The sequence below is a fragment of the Setaria italica genome, chromosome II (assembly GCF_000263155.2).
Source record: "Setaria italica strain Yugu1 chromosome II, Setaria_italica_v2.0, whole genome shotgun sequence".
Classification (NCBI taxonomy): Eukaryota; Viridiplantae; Streptophyta; class Magnoliopsida; order Poales; family Poaceae; genus Setaria; species Setaria italica.
In genome coordinates, this window is record NC_028451.1 from 46,786,062 (window position 1) to 46,808,383 (window position 22,322).

Below are 22,322 nucleotides of genomic sequence, written 5' to 3' on the forward strand. Positions count from 1 at the left end.
TAGCATTTGAAACCTTAATTTTTAAATCGATGCAAGGACGGTGAATGTAGCCAAAATTCTTTACTTCCCAGGTGGTTGCACAAACAGTAAACATACGCAGGAAAGATGCACGTAACATCTATAACGAAGAGCAGAAGCGTTATCTTCTTACTAGCATACCATGGCCTTAATGGAACATGGTAAAACATCAAGTCTACGATTCAGAAGCCAAAGGATAAACCACCAAACGTAGCTTCTCAAAGGGTACGTTTTGGTTTTACTACTGATAACACAAGTATAGCTCGCGGTGCACCTTGGCACAGGTAGTACTTGAGACCCACGTCTGCAGGGCCTCAGTTACACATAACTGTCGATCAGAGACTTCCTCATGTCATCGACGATCGCGGTGGACTGCCCTTCTCTCAGCTTGAAGACACTCTCGATGACCGAGAGCTCGGTGGCTGTCGTGTCTGAGCCACAGAAGGCAGTCCAGTCGTTCACAGTCATGCCTGCAGCAATGACCTCGCTGCCTCTGTTCACGGTTCCAGCGACGAGCGGGACTTGCAGGAGAGTGGAGAGCTCATCAAGGTCTTCAATGGATGTGTGAGGATGAACCTGTTTCACCAGTACCATTGGACATTAGGTATATATATAGCATTTGCAAGCCAAAAAGCAATGCAGTTGATGTTAAACCCGTACCAAGCCACCCCTGTTAGAGAACGCACAGTAGCTCCCCACAAGGATATTTCCAGCAATGGTCTGCCTGAATACCTCAACTCCAAGCACATCTGCAATAAACTCCTCTGTCTCCTGGAGAATCAAACAGCTCAAAGGGCTCAGCCTTAGGTAATTGAGAAAAGGCAAAGGTTCAGGGAGGGACGGTCAACAGAAATATGTAGGCATACCTTGTCAAGGTCAGGGTGCGTAAGAGCAACATGGTCATTGCAGGCTATGCAATTGCCAAGGGCTGATAACCTCTCATCAATACGCTGTACCACCACTTGATCAGGCAAGCAGTTCCTCAGATGCTGAAGCTCTAGAACAGTTTCAAAGCACAGGGAGGATATAAGCATAAATAATTCATGATATGAAGAGGCAAAAATATCACAACATATACAACCAAGTTGACAGGAAAATTCCTCCTATCTCCACCTACTTCTCTATTACTTAGATGGGTTTGAGATGAACGGATACTACAACAAATGAGAGAATCGTTATAGCAACTTTGCAATTGACAATGAGGCCATGCCGGTTACCAAGCTGGAATGGTTATACATCCCTAACAAATAGGTACAATCTCCACAAGATTTGGCCCAGAAATTACATGCAAACTTGTTCAACTGCAGGTCCACAATATAAATCTGAGGGCTTAAAAAACACACATGGCACCACAATCGCCAAAGACGACTTGCCTCTCTAAATGTAATCACTCTCTAAGTGGTTTCCAGACTACTTTGAGTACTAACTATCCTTATGTATTAAAATCACCTAGAGGTTGACTGCTGCTAGAAAACAATATTTCCTACAACGCACAGCTACTTTCAAAAAACCATGCCCCATAAACTTACAAAATCAAATGTGCCTGAAGCAATTTAAAAGGAATGAAGACATGTATGTGAAAAGGAAATCTGGACAAGTTTATAGAAATTCCTAACAACCAGCTGTCAGTAAGCAATAACAACAGGTCTAGTAGGAGCAACACAAACATTTACAGCACAAAGCAAATATTTACCTTGGTCAGTGGTGGTATGTGGCAATAGAAGTCCATTCTTGTTTCCTGGGTCATCAAAGAGGAAAAGTAAGCTGAAGTCGAGTAAATAATAACTCAGATAGCAAAGCCAAGCTCAAAAACTAACCAACACAGAGACGGCCGATTATTCTGGTGCCACCTATAGAGGTCTTGACCACGGGAATGGAATCTGCAAGCTCAGCCTCAAATGCACTGCAAAACATTAGAAGAACATGTTATTAAAGTTAAGAGATTCCTCTACTTCCACCAAAGGTTATCCAATAACTCAAAATCAAAAGAATATGTAGCACTAACCTGTAGAAGTTCTCTGACCCTCCAATCGCTACCAGACAGTAGGCATTTGTTAGCTTGGAGAAAACGCCAACTTCACAATTGTTCTCAAACTGAATACCTGAAATAGTTTACATGCCAGAAGTTGCAGATTATAGAACATGAAACACAAACCTTAAAAGGATCATCAGAGTCTAAAATCACACAGACCCAACAGAGAACAAGCCATGTAGAAAACCATGAACTGAATCACAGAAGAGTTCTTATATTAGTAAGGAATTGCAATACCACTGCAGTATTGTTAACATGGCGATTCTACAGACTAAACTTTGTCACACTGTGTAGCTGCCGAAAACCCCCATTAGACTGAAAGCAACCCTGGCCTTCTAACTCTAAACCCAAAATTCAGGCAAGCATATGCATTCAATCAACTACCTTATAGACCCCAAAACCCACAATCTTCACCTGATATGATGCATAAATCATCACATGGTTAGCATAAATCTACCAGTCATCCAGCCGCAAAACTAATACAACAAAACAGACCAAGCCTAAGATTAGAGCACCACCGACGCCATTTATGGGGTACAAAAGCCCCTACGGACGAAACTCGCACCGAAAAATATGGCCCAAGGAATTCAAAACTTACGGGTCGCCATGGTCGATCGGTGTTCACGGCAGCAGCAGCAGCACTCCTCAACTACAAGCGCGCACCTGCAGATCAAACGCAAGAGCGATTTTCACCGGGGGAAAACTCGAACCAGCCGAGGAATCCAGTTGGGGATAGCGATCTACGCAGGAAGGAGGCAGCAATCGAGAGGAAAGACGAACCGGCGGGGCGGATTCGGGTCGGGGGAGGCGGTGGCCGAGGCGGCGGAGGCGGGGGCGCAAGGGTTTCAGGCGCGGTCCTGAGAGGGAGGAATGCGAAGGGTAGAAGCCGCAATGATGGGGAGCGTGGGGCGTGGCGGTACATGGGCACGCCGCACGCCACATCGCTCTCGTGGACTGAGGCGGCGGCGCGCGGTGGGAGCCATGGGCTGGTCTCGTTGGGCCTCACAGGCCAGACTGCGTGCGACTTCTGGCCCGTGGAGATACTTGGGCCTGGGCTCGGGTTGACGAATTTTGCGGCACATCATAGACAACGATTCGGCCCCCGGAAAACCTATCGGAAGGTACGATGGCATCGAATATTCCAGCGTTCGAGATTCGTGCAATTAATGAGGTTTATTAGATCTACCTCAAATCCAAACCCTAGCTTCCTTCCCTCCCTTCCCTACCTATGCCGCCGCCCACCCCTCCCTCCCTTTCCGCCGCTGCCGTCGCGGCCGGAGAAGAAGGTTGGATTCAATTTTTTCTGAAAAAATGTTGGTGCAACTTTTTTTTTCCGAAAAATGTTGGATTCAACTTTTTCTAGAGAAATGTTGGCTCAACTTTTTTCGAATAAATGTTTGTTCAACTTTTTCGAAAAAATGTTGGTTCAACTTTTTTTCCGAAGAAATGTTAGTCCAACTTTTTTGAAAAAATGTTGGACAACATTTTTATCCAATATTTTTTTAGTGGGCTATCGTTAAATGAGAGGGTAATGGAAAAAGGTGAGCAAGAAGAAGATAAGATTGAGATGGGACATGGTGGGGGCAGGAAGGTTTCAACTCCTATCTTCCACGAGGTAGATAGGAGGCCCCTTCGGCCCCACAGATCCAACGCTCGCAGCAATTCAGAGGTTGCAAGTTGGCAACTGAATGAAACGTGGACAGTTCAGTTCTTTGGACTATCCAAAAACTTCTGCAGCTTATCTGAAGATTCTGATGTCTGAACTGAACGTGACACATATCCATTCTTGGTCTTGGCGAGCAGCTGCGGCTCGGATGACATTGACATGGCATCAGAAATTGGCGACGCCATTCACCAATACACCAGCATCAAAAATTGACAGGCGCAAAGCAACGATCGCAAAGCACAGGCTCAACAGCTTCGACAGTTTTCGTCGCGTGTAATGCATCCGCTCCCACGACTCGATTTTATTGAAAACCAAATTCCCAATATTTCAGTTTCAAGCGTGTTTTACAGCACGTGATGGCATGCATACAAGCCACAATTGGCCACAGGAAGATACAATATGACTCTATGCAGCACTTTGCCCCCACCTCCCAAACACACCCCTTGAAGCAAGATTAATTTTCATCAATCACCACACCACCTTATTTCAGTCTGCTTCCAACTTTACATCTTTAGGATAGAATCATTGCTCTGCAAGGAACAAGCCAACCAAACAGAACAGGATTACACTCTACTCTTTGACAGCAATAAACTGGACAGCAAGACTGATAAGCAGTATGCGGACCTACCTTCAGACTGTTGTTCCTAGTTCGAGCATGCAAGAAGTTCGAGAAGGGAAGCGACGAAGTGCATCTGGACCTCCTCGTCGATCGTCAAGAAGAGGGGCACATGCACAAACAGCGATTTGATCCCGTGTTGCTCTGCAAACCGAAGAGAGTGGTAGTACACGTAGTTGCACACAAATCGGCCAGCGTCATCAGAAGGCACCACGTCGTAGCCTATCTTCCGGAGTGACTTGGTTAATTCGTTTACTGGCAGGGTAGTCTGATTGGTAGTGAAAACAAGATTAACGTTGAGAACAACAATGCTTCAAATGGAAAAGAGAACTGAACTCAAATTCATGTAGCTGTGTGCACGTAAAATCCATAGCTCTAGCAGGTTGTTTAGTACAATAAACAACATTTTGATTCATATGTAAAAAAAGGTAAAATACATTGCCCTAGTGCATTGTTCATCACAGTATTTGTTAATTTATCCAAGACTAGTGTTTTGATTCAAATAGAAGTAACAGGAAGTGATTAATTATTGGACTTCTATATCTCACTGACATTTTTGGCAGGTACAACCAAATACATTTGAGAAGTAACTTATTTATGAACTTTAGAAACCTTTAAAGATAAAATATCTGCGCAGTAAGTGGATTCCATACGGAGAACTAGATACAGCAGATACATGATTAGAAAGAAAGAAAGAAGAATGGCAGCTATCTATCTTTCAACAAGCACCCATAAATCAAGTGTATTAAATATTTACCTCTCTCGTCCGTGAGATGCTTCCATCAGCTGGCACAATCGGAACCCTCTGCATTGGAACAATGAAGCTGATAAAATGCAATAGCAAGATTTATATGTAAGTGTAGATAAGAATAATAAGAATATTGGCCAACAAAGCAACCTGAGGTTTCCATCCTAGCTCATCTGGACAACGGAAGGTGGCTTCATTAACAGCTTGGTTCTCAAGAGCAAACCTTGTTGCGCCGCTGTTGACCCCAAAGTGGATCTGAAAAATGTTCCATGAGAAACTCAATTCCAGTGGCACTGAATACAAGCTAGATATTTTTTGTTTTATTTTCAGAAAAAGGATGATCGCGTCACTATATCAGACATAAATTGCATCCAAAAGTGGAGCTACAGCACTAAGTGCCCACACAGTCAAATGCAACCAGGAATTACGAATCAGTGACAACTCTGAGGCCCAGGAACAGATGATGCAAATGGTGGCTGACGTTGTTTCTGAATCAGGTAGATTATATATTGATTAAACACTACATAATTCATTGTTCCATTTCACAATGCATGAAGGAACTTGCTACTTGGACTGGCATAATTTAAATGCTAACCTCCTTGATGAGAGACATAAAAACATGGTAAACAGCAGAAGTGTAGAACACAGACATTTTAGCTAAAAATTAGAGGAAAGCTTTTTCATCTAAGATAATCCCAGAACACACTATCAAGAATATGATCAGCAGTAAGCACTCACCCAGATTATTTGTCCCTGCGTCGATGACCCGTTCTCTCTGTCTGCAATAGCAGATTCTAAAACTTTATGCAATGTGCCAAGTGCCCCCTGCCCTGCTGTTTCAAGAACCGTGCAGCTTCCGAGCACAAGGTTTTTCGGTAACCCTCTCTTTTCCATAAAAGATTTAAGATTGGTCACAATTTTCTCAGTTGGGTTCTCAGCAACCCCGTGAAACTTCTTAAATCCAGTAACATGGACAGTCACAACTGAAGGTCCTTCTGATCCCATTTACCCTTTCGAGAAACACCTAATACCAAAGAACTCTTTTCCAAAATCCTGAAAAACAAAGACAATAAACAGATAAACATTAGCAATGCACACATATTACCAGACATAAAGCAATGTGGCAATCAAGTTCCAAAAATATTAATAATGTCGCTATACCATCAATATGAATTTATCAAATCTTAAGACATGGAGACTACTGCAGGTGGTTCCCACTCAAGAACACTACTCGCATACAGCATGAAAGGAAGCTAAAATGTCGGTAACTACATTAAACTGCAGTAACAGTAAATATTGATTGATATGAGAAGGCAATCATTGTTCAGTATTTTATTGAGAAGCGAACCACACAACAATAGCGTCACATAAAGCACATCAAGCAAAAATAAGTATGACAAGAACCTAATTCTTGATTGAGTGATGATAACCTTATTCAAATTTTGAAGAAAAATGTATTACAATAAGTTGGACAAGAACCTAATTCCAATGAAAAAGCACACTACTCACCACAGCACCAGAACTGAAGAAGCAAGTGCACGGATCCGATGCCTACCCCTACCAAAGCAAGCCTGACCACAAGAACAAGTACTTTCTAAGTTGTAACTAGTGAAGTTCCTACCAATATGAATGAAACTAGCACGCCGTCTTCAAAGTTCAAAGCATCCAACTTTCAATCCAAGCCGGCTACAGTACAATCGAAATTAAAGTTCACCCAATCCGCTATCGTGCTATGTTTTCACAGAATGGAAGCTTCACAAGACCAATAAAATCACTGCACCACATGTAAACTGAAATCGATGTACACCTCTACAGAAAACTCAGGAAATAAAACAAAACAAATTCCCTTCAATCATTTTCGCGCCTACTAGTCAACTCTGTGTGGCATAAACGTCACAATCAGCCAGAGCCAGCAGCCTGGGGAACCAGAACCACACAAAGTACCAAATCCCAATTCTCCATTATTCCATGCCAATCAAACACCAGGAATGAACGCTGGCACTGATTGCAACCAAATTAACAAGGAATTCGCTAGAACCCATGAGTCCGAGACACTAATCCAACTAAAGCCGCCACCTTTGGGCCTGATCACCTCAAAATTCCCCTAAAACCCCACGACCAAGACGGGCCTTGATTTCGCAGGCAAAGCAGGAAATATCCCCGCCTGACTGAGAAGCCAGGAAAGGGAGCCCCGGAGTTTCGCCACGAACCAACCGCACCCACCGCAGCCTTCCCCGCGCACCAAACGGCCAACCGAGCACACAGAATTCTCACCTTTGGGAAGGGAGGCACCGCGGGACGCAAGAACTCGAGCCTCGAGGCGATCTCAGCAGCCGTACCCCTCGTGCGTTTCTCGCTGCTGCAGGAGATGGAGGTGGATAGAGGTGGATGTGGGGGGAGGAGACGGCCGAGTCGAGCCCGTCCGCTCCCTTTAAAGCGCATCGCACAGGGAGTCAGGCGAGCAGTGCTCTAGAACACTAGAGCCGCAGAAGCAATTAAGAGGTGGTGGTGGGGCCCGCGATGCAGTGACTGGTCCCGCCGGCTGGGTGGGCCCGCTCTCAGGTAGGGGTGTAGTGCTAGCTAGCTAGGACTCCGTAGACACGGTGCAGTGGGCTGTTTGTTGGATGCCGTCAGGATCAATCAGGATGACAAGACACGCAGGATGAAGATGCGATCTGCAACATGGCCGGAGTTCGTTGGCTGTTTTCGTATCGATCACCAGTTGCAAACCGGCTCCTCCATGCATGTTCCACGCAGCAGAAATTCCGCGAGGATTTTACATTTCCAGACAAATCCAAGATTTTTTTTTTACCTTTTTTTTAAATATTCTTTTAAAAAAACCCTCCCAACTTTATTTGCAGCTCGTGACCCTCCTGGTCGCACCGCGACCCATGGCGCGGCAGGTGACCTCTGCCGCGCCACATGCACTGGCGCGGCAGAGCTGCCACGCTAGCGCACTGACCTGGCATAGCCCTTGACGCGCCAGCCCACCTGGCGCGCCAGCGCCAACACTACATGCGCGCGCTAGCCTTCCTCCTCCTCTCCTCCTCCTCCAGCCACACCCGAGCTCCACCTTTGTCGGCTAGGCACCTCTGGGCCCACCGGAGGACTTGTACGGACCCACTCAAGGGAACGTACCCGAAACCTACTCGGACATAAAGATTACTCCGCAGGGCGCGTAGGCTTCATGGACTCCCCGAAAATTAGTCGGGTCAAAAGGAAACTACTCTACCGAGTTAGAGTAGGACTCTGTAAACGTACTCGACTAGGACTTATACACAATCCACCCTATAACCCTGCTCCCCCGACTATATAAGGGCGGGCAGGGACCCCCTCCAAACAACGAAGAACAAGATCAATACAATCTACACACAGGATCTAGGATATTACGTGATCTAGCGGCCCGAACCTGTCTAAATTGTATTCCTTGTGTCACCATCGACTCCTTGATTCTCGACGACACCCACCGCACAAAAGACCACCTAGGATACTCCCTAGGAGGGTTGCCGGTCTAAAACATCAACAGCTGGCGCGCCAGGTAGGGGAAGTCGTCGAGTTTCTCCGCGCGAGATCGATGGCACCAATCATCATCAAGTCTGCTTTCGCCTTTGAGGCGAGCGCAACCTTCATCTTCGGCTCCTGGCTTTGCATTGCTGACGGCATTGGATCCTTTCAACGCTGCATCATTGACAACCAGGAAAAGAAGCATCTCAACGAAAACTTTCTTCATCAAGAAGCAGAAAATCTCATCGAGGAAATCCAAAATTTCAATGTCAACAACATTGAGTTCGACTACGGCTTGGATTCGACACCGACTCGGACTAGCCTGCACAGGCTGACGTCCAAGTCATCCCGCAAGTTGACTTCAACTCGAAGTCGATTCCCGCTCGGACTCTGCAATGCAGCCGCGGTCCACCAAGAACTCCTCACAAGTCCAATCCGAACTCGAGTCAGTCGAGGACTGCGACTAAGACTCGAACTCCGTCCAAGAGATCCCTTTATCAGGCCCAACTCAAGGCTTGGTAATTACTTCAACTCCGCAAGGCAAATTCATTTATTGGTCTGGGATGAAGCCATCGTTCCTTGCCCAAGATTACAAGTCACGCATTGTCGCTCACATAGACAACCTCCCGTATCAAGAGGGTATTCTGCTTATTTCAACCCGCGAAGAAGGAAGCACTACGGAGATTGCAACATCAAGCTCTGGAAGTTACTACCGGGACAGAGAAATCTTCGTCATCACGTCACCAAACAACGACGCAGGTGCCAGCCACCAAAAAACTCCTCGACGGGTTGCATAACTCAACGACGTTTCACAGGACGAATCGACAGCTAACGCCCCGCAAGATGAAACTTCCGAACAGAGAAATCAAAGAAGGGCACGCAATGCTGCCCGAGCAGATCATCACCGACTACTAGCTACAAACATTCCTATTGTGAACCTTGAAAGAGCATTCGACGCAGTGCAAGCTCGAGAGCACAACACACCACTCGCAGCAATTACCTCGATCAATCTCATATCAACTCTCATACCTCATGGCAGAGGTAACGAGTTAACAGCACAACTCGCAGAAAGGGGCAATGAGTTAATAGCACAACTCGCAGAACAAGCTTACAAACTATTCGACAAAGAATCACCAATTCCATCTATCCCTTGAAACTCGGCCCACCAGGATGGCAGCAGAGACGTTGCAGTCTACGGTGACAATCGCGAGGCTCCAAGAAATAGTAACGAAGTAGTCAACCAGCCGAGACAACATAACCAAAGGCAAAATAGAGATAAACGTGAGGCCCCAAGGCGAAACAGGGATGCAGGGGAGGCTAGCTGCACCAATTCTGCAAAGAGCCCTCGCCACCGAAGAGCTGATCACGAAGCCTCAATCTTCAGCGACCTTAGAGAGGTAATCAATAACAACCGTCACCGCGAACGCGAACGCGAACACGAACGCGAAGCCAATGACTATGATCACTTCCCCGCCTTCACCACACGGGTAACGAAGACTAAACTACCTAAAAAGTTCAAGCCGACGGGGATAACCAAGTATGATGGCAAGCAAGATCCAGTCCAATGGCTACGATGTTCCTTACTAGCAGTTCAAGCAGCTGGGGGTAATGATGATACAAAGGTCATTCACTTCCCCATATGCATGGAACCCGTGCCGTTGACATGGCTCGAGTCACTCAAACCAAAATCGATCGATTCCTGGGAAGACTTGACGAAGGCTTTCGCTAATAATTACACGGATTCTATGTCTCGCCCAGGCAACAAAATTGACCTGAGCCAAGTCAAACAGAAGGAAAGCGAGACACTTCGCGACTACTTACGTCATTTCTTTGAAAAAAAGGCCATAATAGTCGACATTTCAGAAGGGGACGTCATCGAGTGCTTTCAAAATGACCTCTATGATCGTCGAACATACCAAGACTTTGGCAGACGTTGACCAACCACTGTCAAAGATCTCAAAATCATGGTGCAACAATGGGCAGATGAAGAAGATAAGGAGCATGAGAGATTCGGCTCTCATCGCAACCGCAATCGCAACAACAATAACAACAATCATGAACAAGACAGAAACTGCAACAATGATACTCGAAACAACTACTCGGATAATCAGAACCGCAAGCGCAAACCTGACAACACTATCGTGGCTATGTCCAACTCAGGCAAGAAAGGATCACACAAACGCAATGATGGGCCCTCCTTCACCGAGTTACTCAAGAAACAATGCCCATGGCATCCAAACAACAAACACTCGACGATTGATTGCTATAGCATGAGCCGAGTAATGTAAGAATTACCCGCACCACCTCCTCCCGAAGACATTGGTCAAAAGAAGGATAAGGGTAAAGGTAAGGTCAACGAAGCTGACGAAGGAGAAGGCGAGTTCCAAACTGCCTCTAAGATGGTCAACATCATCTTTGGCGGAATCCCAGGTATTGCGTCCAAGCGGTCCAATAAGCTAGTACTTAAAGAGATTATGGCTATCAAGCCAGCAGCTCCTACACCACTCAAATGGTCTGAACTACCCATAACTTTCAACAGAAAGGACTAATGGATAAGTTTCTCAGAACCAAATTGATTCCCTCTAGTACTCGACCCTGTCATCGCAGGCACAAGACTGACCAAAGTACTCATCGATGGCGGAAGCGGACTCAACGTCATTTTCACCAAGACACTAAGGAAAATATGGTTCGACATCACATACATGCTTACTCCAATGGACTCACCATTTTACGGAATTGTCCTAGGAAATGTTGCTATACCTTTAGGACAAGTTGTCCTACAAGTCACTTCCGGCACCAAGGAACATTACCGAACCGAGTACATCAGGTTTGAGGTTGTCGACTTCGAAACGTCTTACCACGCCATACTCGGAAGACCAGCCCTGGCTAAGTTTATGGTCATACCACACTACGTGTACCTGGTACTCAAGATGCCAGGATCTAAGGGTGAGTTGACACTATGTGGAGATTTAAGATGATCGTACGAGTGTGACACGAAAGCTATCAAGATCGCAGCGACTTCTCAAGCACCCAACCCCGTGCAAAAAGTCTTCACATCTTCAAAGAAACTTAGCCCCACTAAACTCGAGATCCTAGAAAACAAGTCGGGATCGACTAAGGTGAAACCAGCAAGCGAGAAGGACTTCAAAACCGTCGATCTCCAGACTGGTGACTCATCCAAGACAGCCCTGACTAGAATAGGGCTAGACCCTAAATAGGAAAACGTGCTTGTCAATTTTCTTCGGGCTAACCACGACATCTTTGCTTCGAAGCCAGCTGACATGCCTAGTGTGCCCAAGGAGCTGATTGAGCATTCATTAAACGTCAACCCCAAAGCTACCCCAAAAAGACAACGACTATGAAGGTTTGCACAATACAGAAGAGATGCAATCAAAAAAGAGCTGGTCAAATTACTCGCGGCAGGGTTTATCAAGGAGGTTTTCCACCCTGATTGGCTAGCCAACCCTGTACTCGTTCGCAAGAAGAACAATGAGTGGAGGATGTGCGTCGACTACACAGACCTCAACAAGCATTTCCCAAAGGACCCCTTTGAACTACCCAGGATCGACCAAGTAGTCGACTCCATAGCTGGGTGTGCTTTGCTCTGTTTTCTCGACTGCTACTCAGGCTATCTTCAAATAGCCCTCAAAGAAGAAAATCAAGCCAAAACAGCTTTCATCAGCCTATTTGGAGCATTTTGTTACAAAACAATGTCTTTCGGGCTAAAAAATGCAGGTGCGACCTATCAACGTGCCATCCAGATGTGTTTCGAGAAACAACTACACCGCAATGTATAAGCTTATGTAGACGACGTAGTCGTCAAAACAAGAAATCCAAATGATCTAGTCGCAGACTTAGAAAAAACTTTTGCAAGCCTACGAGCGTTCTGGTGGAAGCTCAACCCTACAAAATGCGTTTTTGGTGTACCCTCGGGAAAACTACTTGGATTCATCATTAGCCACCGTGGCATTGAGACCAACCCGGAGAAAATCTCTGCCATCACAAATATGCAAGCTTCAGCCGGCATCAAGGACGTGCAGAAGCTTACAGGCTGCATGTTAGCCCTCAATCAATTCATCTCAAGACTTGGAGAACGTGGATTACCCTTCTTCAAGCTACTCAAATGACAAGACAAGTTTTAATGGACAGAGGAGGCAGACAAAATCTTGACATAGCTCAAGGACTTTCTATCAAAACCATCAATCTTCACAGCTCCATCTCCAAACAAGGACTTGTTCCTATACATAGCTGCTACTACTCATGTTGTCAGCACAACAGTAGTAGTCGAAAGGTCTAAACCAGGCCACGTCTACAAAGTCCAGAGACCTGTCTACTTCGTCAGTGAAGTATAACTTCCAACTCGCCGCTGCCCCCTGGCCCCCAAAATCCCCCCAAATCAAACGATTTTTGGTGAAAAATTGGGGGGAATCAATCCCCGCGTGCTTGGGAAGGTATTCCCTCACTTTTTTTCTTGTTTTACCGTACCATTTGCTAGATCGGTGGATGTTTGGGTGACCTAGGGTTACGGATGTTGTTTTGAATTTTTGATGAAATTGAATGTTGTTACGTAGTATTGGATGCTTAGTTCATACGCAGTAGACTCTCTGCCCGCGATTTTTACGTGTAGAACTTGTTGCATGCTTATATTTAGCTAGTTATTGATCCATTTGTGTATTGTACATGGCATTGGTAGGTTTATTTGTGCAATATATCCACTTGATGTCTATAGTTGGTATGGTAAAGTAGATGGATCATTTACTTAATTTTTGGTCACTTGATGTGTAGGTGAGATCACGGCGACCGGGTTTGAATACAAGTAGTGTATGGGGTACATGCATTCCATGTGAGAGTCCGATGCGGATGCTCCCGTACCTCCTGCCCTTCCGGTACTGAATTGTAGCTGTGGCGTGCCAGCCGAGGTGAAACAATTAAGGCACCCAAAGACTGCCGGAAGAGCTTTTCTATATGTGCAAGTGGAAGTTTGATCCTATGCTTGCTGCGGATTGTAATTTCTTTCAGTGGATAGATGGACCCGACAAATATGATCCTAGTATCCGCCTATTCCCATGCAATAACGTGCAGCTTAAACCATACTATCAATGTAGGCGTTGGGTTCCTCCTCCACCAAACCCACCTAGAATGACCAAGGAGGAGAAGCAGGAGGCCGCCTGTAGGCGTGTGAGGGATCCTCCCATGTGCAAGTGTGGAGTTGCTGCTAGGGGTTCCACCTAAGTTCACTCCATTCTTTCGATGTTCGCTAACGACCCATGTAAGTTTAGTAGGAAAATGTTAGGATCATGTGTAGGAAGTAGTGATAGTTTTTTTATATGCATCGTGTAATCTTATCACCGGTTTTATGCAGGATGGGTGGCCGCTATGTGATTTCAATGAGTATATCTATGGGCCTAAGCCGATGTGCCCAACGGAGGAGCAAGTGCGGGAGTTCGAGACTGGAAAGGCACCATGGCCATGTGTTTCCTCTCCTAGTGATAGATGCAAGTGTGGTATATTGGCAACACAAGATGTGGTGCCTTCTGAACTTGGATATGGTTCGTTCTGTGGCAATGAACATGGCGAGTACTGGGTGAGTAACTATTCATATTTTTTGTTGATCGTTTATGCCATTACATGTGAAATGTGTATCCATTGTTACAAATTTGTAACAATATGAATATCTTATTGTAGGAGGGAAGGACATGTGATTGGAAAGACTTTTCTGATCGTCATGATTTATTGTTAAAGTTAGGTTGTACATCGGAACTATGAAAGTCAAGAGAAACACAAGATCTGAAAGAAAAGATTAAGGAGGAGTATGATGTGCCTATACCTGACAGTAACTTGCTATGGGGGAAAGTATACCAAGACATGGTTTGGGAGACTGGAGTAAAGCTTGAAGGACTTTATACGAAGGAAGCTATTATTAAGTATTGGAGACAGAACATAACCAAGTATCCACGGCCTCTAACTAAAGATGAGAGGAGAGAAAATAGGAGAAAGTTGTAGGAGGAGAGGGAATTGGAGAAACAAAAGTTGGGGGAGGAGAGAGATCGCATAGGTTTTATGGTTGATCCGAATGCAAAATACCCTAAGGGTTCATGAGAAGAATATTTGCAGCAGGTTAAGGCAAGGAAGAGGAGGATTGAAATGGAAGAGTTACAAGAAAGGACAGAAGAGGCGTAGATAGAGGCGATGAAGGCACTTGTTGCCGATTTACCTGTTAGTAAGGTTATATGGATAAAAAAGAGAAAGAAGTTGTTATTGCGGGGGATGATGATGATGATGATGAGTTATTATATGAAGGTGACTCTGACTAGATGAATGTGTTCATTGAGTTGGTACATGTGTCTCTTTAGTTGTGAAAACTATGTTCATTTGTGAGAGAACTATATTTATTGTCGAGAACCATGTTTATTGTGAAAACTATGTTTATTTTTTGAGAACCATGTATTATGTTATTTGCATTGAGTGCGCGGGCGTGGTAGTGGTAGCGATGAGCTCTTTTGAAGCAATTATTTGGCCGCCTTTCGGGCGCCTGGCCATGGTAGAGCTAGTACAAATCCAGCACACTCGAGTTCAGATTCCAGAGGCTAGTAGAAATCCAGTGAGCAAATACAAACAAGAGCTAGAGGCTCCACAATAGGTAAAGCATGTATTACGAATCATATGTTCCTAAAATTCCATACATTGTTCTTACAAAGTGCTACTACCACCATGTGCAAATGTTACTAGATCGTCCCGGCTAAAGATTTGATGTGTTGTACTTCAAAAAAGATTTGATGCGATGCCCTTCTCCTTCATGAATCATGATGGTGTGGTTGTGATTGATGCATGGATGGTCATGGATGGTTGTGGATGTGTGCGTAGGGCCAGGCGAAGCTGGTGCGTCACCTCAAGCAGCTGAAGAAATGAGTCAGAGTCGCAGAGAGGGCCATGGCAGGCTGCCCAAAATATCCTCGAGAATATACACACGAATCCTGTGAATTAATGAGGCAGATTTGTAATCATGCATACGCGCCTATAGTCTGTCTAGCCCTCAATCTAAAATTAAATTTATATTTGAAAATATTATCTTATAAATATCAACCCTAAATTTATAAATAATATAATATACTCGTGGAAGTGTGGTTTTCAAAAACACATCGGTGATACCACATCATTATAAGGGAAGGAGGACAGGAGGGTATGACATGCAATCAACATCGGTCAACATCGGTCATACCATCTCTTGATGGTAATACAAATCTAAATACTTGCACTCTCTAATTCCTATTTAGATATTCCTTTCTGTCAACATTTAACTTTGATAATTATTATAGATACTATGTGTATATTGACAATATAATATAGATTCTACGGTGCATGCTACGCTATAGACTGTATGAATGAGGCAACATATACCCTAACACAGTACGCTCTGCCTTGTGCTAGATCACATTAATGTAGCCAGAATTACCGTGCAAATATGGCAATAGCAAGCATTACTCGGATGGTGACCCGGCTGGCCTGCTAGTGCTATACACATCAGCGATCCCAAATCCTCAAGGCTCTATGCAAAGAAACCAAGGTTAAGGATCCTGAACAATTGCAGCAAGACATGAACCCTCACTGAAAATGCTATACTATAGACTATTGACATGAACCTTCACTGAAAAACCTACACTATAGACTGTAAGGACCCTGAACATGAAGCCTTCTCAGGCGGATGGGACTGCACACTTACACTTACGTCCCTGCACCTGCAAAGGCTATATGTACCATTTCTCAGGATGATTGAACATGACGACATACTGAGCACATGGGCGCGCAACGCGTCTTCATCTCAGCACTCCTTATATTGAACCCCCCTCTCCCAAATCCTTGCATGCCACTGAACACTCCCATATCCTTCGACGCCACTGAGCACGGGTAATAACTATGTCATCTGCAAGAGAGAGAGGTCATGGGAGTAGGGGAAGAGGAGGGAGTGGTCTTATTCCAACCATCACTTAGCCAGGTTCTTTTAGCCCAATGGAGTATGAGGCACCCCTAGATGAGTTCCCTCTGGAGGACAGGGCTAACTACGCCCCTCCAAACTGCCTTAGGCCTTATGACGACCGCCAGGATGCGTGGCCAATGTGTCATCATGGTGTGGCTTGTGTCGTCCAGCTATATGACGGCTACGGTGATGGAAGGAAGTCGCCGTTTCTTTTGATGGCCATATGGGTTGGTGAGTAAAGTTATTCCTTCGTTACTCTTCATAAACTTTCTTTTCCTTCTAACTAACATCATGTTCAGACCTATCTCGATGAAGGTAACTATCGCTACGCCAAGTGGGTCGATCCACCACTTCCTGAGCCAACCCAGGAGTATATACACTACCTGAAGTGCAAGATCTTTGACCTGGAGCATAAGGTCGAGGACCTTCAGTCCAAAGTTAACGCGAATCCTTGGGCCGTTAACATCGCTGGTAACTTGATTTGCAAAGGTCCATGGTGCAAGTGCCCGTACCACCTCAACAAGGATCGCCCCTCGTCTCCGCCATCCTCTGGGGGTGCTGGCTAATATGAAGCTGGACCGTCGCTGTCCTCGGAGAGTTAGTTCTACTAGGAAGTACACATGGCTCTTTACCCAACTATTTCGATTACCTAAGGCATGTTAGGTTTAGCAACGGCACTAGTTTATGATAGCATCCGTGCCGCACATGCCACTACAATGTATAATTAGTTCTTCACCCTACCGTCGTTGTTGTTCGTATGTTCCGCTGGAACTTCGTTTGCATCCGTTGTAATCTTGCTGGAAACAACTATGTATGTGGCGGCCAACAGCGAGGGCAGCTAGGGGCGCTGGGGTGTTTCTGGAGGAAGGAAGAGAGGAGGGAGAAAGGAGGAGGAAGCCGACACGTGGTTGTAAGTCAGGCTCTGCCGCGCCAGGCGCCTGGCGCGGCAAGCGCTACGCCAGATCAGCGTCGTGTTGGCGTGGCTTCCCGCGCCGCGCCAGCGTGGCACCTCTGCCGCGCTAGTGCATGTGGCGCGGCAGAGGCTACCTGCCGCACCTCAGCCCGCGGCATGACCAAAACGCAAATAATGTTCGGGATGGGTTTTTTTAAAAAATATTTTTAAAAAAGGGTTAAAAATAAAAAACGCCAAATCCAACAACAAACCCCTGCATGGGATGACGATGAAGATTGAAGAGTAAGGCCACGGGCTCACGGCTCTGCTTTCGCAAGCGCAGCAGCCGCTGCAGTCGGCAGTCATCAATGATTGCAGTAGTTCGTGTGCATATCGTGAAGCAGATTTGATTGATTGATTGGTTGATCGAGAAAATACGGTTTGGGATTCGCTCATCAAGAAATAGAAAACCGGCTCCAGCTCCCGTAGGAAATCCATTGTGTTGCCAGTTCCTTCATCCACCAGCTCTCTGAACCAGAAGCACAGAGAGCGACTGGCCACGAAGAAGCAACCAGAAATAACAAACTGCCAGTGCCAGATCCATAAAAATACGATAAACTTAGGGATAAAGCACCAGGAAATGAGATCAAGTAAGGACAGATCATTAACAGCCGTGTAATGGTCCAAGCATCTTTGCAGCTTCTCAGCTGGATCTTTCTGAATGTTTAAAACGTTTGTGCAGTATGCAGGGGAATCAGATGATAGCGAACAGGTATGATGTACTCATCCATGATCCAACTTGTGTTTCTCTGAGTAGCTGTGACTGTGAGGAGATGAATAAACAAATGGGCAGAGCCAAGCCACCCAGACCAAGTCATCAAAGGAAAGATTTGTTATGTAGAATTTACTTTATCAAATACGGAGTAACTACACGCTTTTCTAACCTTTTCTTTTGGCAAAAAATCATGACAACCGATGCATAGTACTGTACTATGAGTTCACGCCATCTATCAGCTATCACTGCGGAACTTTTAGGTTTGGTCCTTGGCAAGCGGTAATCAACGACCTAGCAGTACCATAACCACTTCTCTAATAAGATTCTCTATCCTGAAATGGTGGAACAAAAGAAAACTCCATGAAAGGTTAGCCTAGTGATCTGGAGATTCCTTGCTTGTGTCAGCTCGGTGAAGTGCAGAACATTAACCCAACAGCCACTATTGTCGTGAAGAAGGGTAAGTGCCTCCATATATTCTTCCACTGGTGCTCATCAACCTTATCCCCTTGTGCATTTGTTTAACTGGCTAAGATTCACGCGTTGCCACCTAGCTAGTTGAATTCATGCTCCACATGCGGAAAATGAAACTATTGTTAACTAAGCTGACCGATCGTTAAACAAGGTCGTCTCTTGATCACACTTGATGTACCGAGTTGCTTTTAATTCAGACCCATCATGTGTATGAATGTTCTAACCCCAATTAGTGTGTGCCACGTGGTGACTGAAACAGCCATGTGAATTCAGTACATGAGAACAGAAATTCTTTTGGCGCCAACCATCCAGGTTGCTTCTTCACCCGTTCCGCATTCGATCAGAATTCTTCCAACCACTGGCGGTTTATGCTCTTCCAATCTTACAAACCAGTTGGCAGTAAACTAATAAACCGGTGATGCCAAGGATCATCCACCTAGTGGAATTGTAAAGCAACCACTGCATTAGGATAGGATTCCACATTAAATTAGATTAATCTGTGGTGTCCTTTCAGTGCTAGATCACCAATACCACCGAGTCTTTGGCAGGTGACCTGGACGGGACAAGTAGCATACCAGCAAAAGGGACAGCAGGCAGCTGTTTCGTCTTCAGAACCTGATTTTTTCAAAGTATCTTCAGAACCTGATGAAAGCGAGGAAACAAGAAGAAAACATGTCTAATATAAAATACATGTAATTATAATGGATGGATATGATTGGGTTCGCAGCTTCTGGATATGAGATGCATAGGCATGTGATCATTGTAGAGAATGGCATCATCGCTTTTCGCTTGGAAGGTTGTAGGCCGCTAGCAGAGCTGTGAGCCACCGGTGAGCCCACATCCTCGTCGGAAAACGCAGCAGAAACCGGGGACAGCCGTGCCTCAAGTTCTCTTGAGATGCCTTTGTGGTGTTGGCGTGTCTTTATCTTTATCCTGACGTGCGAGCACACGCACACGTTGTCTACTCGTCTTGCGCCGCCAGCAAGTGAGTTTGCACGTTGACTCCTAGAGACACATAATTCCTTTTCATTTTGTCAGTGGACTCGTTTTTCATACTACAGAGCGCCTGTGTTCCTCAGAACTCTGAAGATCTCGAGTGTCAGCTGACATTCAGATTGGATGGATCCTCCGAAAAGCTCTTCAGGTTTTCTCTGCACTTGTTGAGGACGCGGCGTGACATGCATCCCCACAGCTTGTTAGCTTCACAGTACGGTGGAAAAGAAGAAGAAAGAAAGAAGAAGCTTGCAACCAGCAGAGGCTTCAGTTCATTGTGCAGTGCAAGAGATAACTGGGAAGCCATCCATCAGACGGAGCTCATATTCAGATGAAGCTCGTCGTGTCAGATCCTCGTCAGCTAAGTCATTCTCTGGGACCTCCGGCATTGAATGAGCAAGTTGTAACTCGCCGTGAACAGTGAACACTCTCGTCCTCTTGTTCACGGCATCCATCGTTGCGCTCAGCGTCCTCCGTGTGCCGTGTCCATCTCACTACGGAACTGCATGCTCGAACTTGAAACTGTGAGCGATTCGTCTGGCCCGGCCCAAGGAAAGCCGAGCCACACACACGACGGTTTGGGCTGGAACATTTTGATGGGCCTTGACCTATATTTTTCAGGTTCAGAGTCAAAGATTGCCGTTGACGGCGATTAGCGCGTCCGCTATTCTAAAATCCCTTGTGACCTTTGAATCTTTCGTGTAAAACAACCTACAATTATTCATCAAAATAACAGTTCCCCAAGAGAGAGGAAATCGATTATATGACCATCGATTTCTTCTTCTCTCAATATTTCCCTCTCTTACACCCGGATTTTTCTCTTCCCCCCTCTCCACTCCTTTTTTCCAACTCCGGTGGGATTTGCTTTGTTCTATTGCATTCCGGTGAGGATCAATTCTCGATCTCCTGGCGGGATAAAGGTAGGGGGTTTATGGTTCGGAGATTTGGAGCTTTAGAGAGAAAGGTTGGGGGAGGAAGGCCAGCCCTACGGTAGAGGTTGTTCGTAGGCAGGCTCGTGAGGGCGTCGCCGGGCCGAGGTTGCTAGAGAAAAACCGATATGAATGGTTGGGTACAAATGTACAATACCCAGGCATGATGCAGACAGCTCTACATGGATCAACCATATCTTTGAAAACCCAAAGTTTGTCTGAATTCCGATAAGATTTTAAGTACAGTGGACACGCCAACGCATGCAACACAAGAAAGAATACGTAGCGGATGATCGGTATTACAAGGGAGGTAACAGCAACGGCATACCGCGAGTGCAGAGTAACACTCGCTATGCACGCGCGCACAAAATGAGGCATATATAAGAGATTTACTCATTGTCAACATCAACATGGAGAAACCAAAGCAGCCATGCAAGGAATACTCTGATTCACCGAGCGAACTAGTTGACGATCCTGCAGTTCCTCCTGATCTCGCCGTTGGCGCCGGTCTTGACCTCGATGCTGGCCATCTTCACCATGGCCCTGGCAAACTTCTGCTCCCACAGCCCCGGCACAAACGCGTTCAGCACCACCGACGCCGCCGTCTGCCCCGACTTGAGGAGCGCCGCGTCCGACGTGAACAGCACGTTGCGGTTCAGCACGTTCTTGTAGTACTGGCTGTCCAGCCTGGCCGGCGTCACCACGTCCTGCACCACGGTGGGGTCGTTGGCCGCGGTCGGGGCGGCCGGGCACTGGCGCCGCAGCGACGCGGCCAGCGCCGGGTTCATGTCGGACGTGGACGCGTTGAGGCGGCCGTCGGTGACGATGAAGGACGAGCAGTGGGAGCGGCCGACGGTGTGGGCGCCGGAGAGCACGACGAGGTCGCTGACGTCGAGCCCCTTGGCGGCGAAGCTGGCGGTGAGCTCGGAGAGGTTGAAGGAGGGCGGGGGAAGGAACTGAAGCGCCTCGTCGGAGCGGGACACGCGGCCGTCGCGGCGGCCCGCGGGCATGGCGAAGTCGGCCCGGCCGCCGCTGAGCACGGCGCTGGCGTCGCGGCCGGCGAAGGCGACGATGTCGGCGCAGGAGACCGTGCCCGAGCAGGCGGCCTCGAGCGCCGCCTTGGCCGCGTCGATGACCTCGAATCCGCGCAGGCTCGGGAAGTTGGGTGGGGACAGCTTCTCCGGCTGCGGGTTCGCCGCGGTCGGGTCGAGCAGCACGGACGCGTCACAGCCCTGAACCACAAACACGTTGTTCCATGTGCAGAATTGTTAAGCATGCAGCGAATGCATGGTAGCACGTGAAGTACCGAAGAGAACACTGATGAACATGCACAGCATGCATGTACGTACCTGGACGAAGCAGTCGTGGAAGAGCATTCGGATGAGCCCTGCCCCGACGCCTGGGTTCTGCTCCACCGCCTTCTTGACGACGCCTCTCACGATCGCCTCGGCGTTCGGGCACGTGTGACTGTAGAAGCCAACCGCCAGGCCGGTGCCACTCGGTGTCGGGGTTGGGGCCGGGCTGGGGTAGCCCCCTCCCGAGCCAGGGTAGCCGTAGCCATAGCCTGAAGCTTGGCAGCATGTCACCGAGCACAGCAGCGCAAGCAAGGTCACAGCGGCAAGCCTAGCCATCGTCGTCTCTCAGGCCGTCGGAGGCTCGAAGCAGCTAGCGAGCAGTGGGATTGAGCTGCTAGCTGGAGAGTG

General features: G+C 46.7%; 3 protein-coding genes across 4 annotated transcripts; all 3 read right to left on the reverse strand.

The window, feature by feature from the left end:
* Positions 1 to 41: 41 nt before the first annotated feature.
* LOC101763462 (eukaryotic translation initiation factor 6-2) lies at positions 42 to 2,982 on the reverse strand. Its single transcript, XM_004958420.2, has 8 exons — positions 2,831 to 2,982; positions 2,649 to 2,713; positions 2,024 to 2,120; positions 1,836 to 1,921; positions 1,712 to 1,756; positions 885 to 1,015; positions 679 to 789; positions 42 to 594 (listed from the first exon to the last, which is right to left on the reverse strand). Exons 2-8 carry the CDS (start codon positions 2,656 to 2,658, stop codon positions 337 to 339), a joined length of 738 nt encoding a protein of 245 aa, XP_004958477.1. The 5' UTR covers positions 2,659 to 2,713; positions 2,831 to 2,982; the 3' UTR covers positions 42 to 336.
* Positions 2,983 to 3,977: 995 nt separating this feature from the next.
* On the reverse strand, positions 3,978 to 7,545 carry LOC101764538 (pyrrolidone-carboxylate peptidase). 2 transcript variants are annotated; one of them, XM_022824584.1, is made up of 7 exons: positions 7,355 to 7,517; positions 6,590 to 6,651; positions 5,819 to 6,133; positions 5,231 to 5,335; positions 5,090 to 5,137; positions 4,345 to 4,600; positions 3,978 to 4,246 (listed from the first exon to the last, which is right to left on the reverse strand). In XM_022824584.1, the coding sequence occupies exons 3-6, from the start codon at positions 6,083 to 6,085 to the stop codon at positions 4,361 to 4,363; spliced, it is 660 nt and encodes a 219-aa protein (XP_022680319.1). In that variant the 5' UTR covers positions 6,086 to 6,133; positions 6,590 to 6,651; positions 7,355 to 7,517; the 3' UTR covers positions 3,978 to 4,246; positions 4,345 to 4,360. The 2 variants fall into 2 exon arrangements, with proteins under 2 accessions (XP_022680319.1, XP_004958480.1); XM_004958423.2 differs by lacking the exon at positions 6,590 to 6,651 and having other exon boundaries at positions 7,355 to 7,545.
* Positions 7,546 to 21,080: 13,535 nt separating this feature from the next.
* On the reverse strand, positions 21,081 to 22,322 carry LOC101765212 (peroxidase 2). The gene is made up of 2 exons (XM_004958425.2): positions 21,969 to 22,322; positions 21,081 to 21,851 (listed from the first exon to the last, which is right to left on the reverse strand). The coding sequence occupies exons 1-2, from the start codon at positions 22,248 to 22,250 to the stop codon at positions 21,081 to 21,083; spliced, it is 1,053 nt and encodes a 350-aa protein (XP_004958482.1). The 5' UTR covers positions 22,251 to 22,322.

Excerpts from the sequence above, each read along its gene's own strand:
- LOC101763462 (XM_004958420.2), bottom strand. Across the intron at positions 1,016-1,711 it reads ACATACCACCACTGACCAAG|AGCTTCAGCATCTGAGGAAC; the intron begins GTAAATATTTGC and ends AAACTGTTCTAG. Across the intron at positions 790-884 it reads CGCACCCTGACCTTGACAAG|GAGACAGAGGAGTTTATTGC; the intron begins GTATGCCTACAT and ends TTGATTCTCCAG.
- LOC101764538 (XM_004958423.2), bottom strand. The coding sequence starts at position 6,085 with ATGGGATCAGAAGGACCTTCAGTTGTGACTGTCCATGTTACTGGATTT. Across the intron at positions 5,138-5,230 it reads AGCTAGGATGGAAACCTCAG|AGGGTTCCGATTGTGCCAGC; the intron begins GTTGCTTTGTTG and ends GTTCCAATGCAG. Across the intron at positions 4,601-5,089 it reads GCATCTCACGGACGAGAGAG|ACTACCCTGCCAGTAAACGA; the intron begins GTAAATATTTAA and ends ACTACCAATCAG.
- LOC101765212 (XM_004958425.2), bottom strand. The coding sequence starts at position 22,250 with ATGGCTAGGCTTGCCGCTGTGACCTTGCTTGCGCTGCTGTGCTCGGTG. Across the intron at positions 21,852-21,968 it reads TCCACGACTGCTTCGTCCAG|GGCTGTGACGCGTCCGTGCT; the intron begins GTACGTACATGC and ends TTTGTGGTTCAG.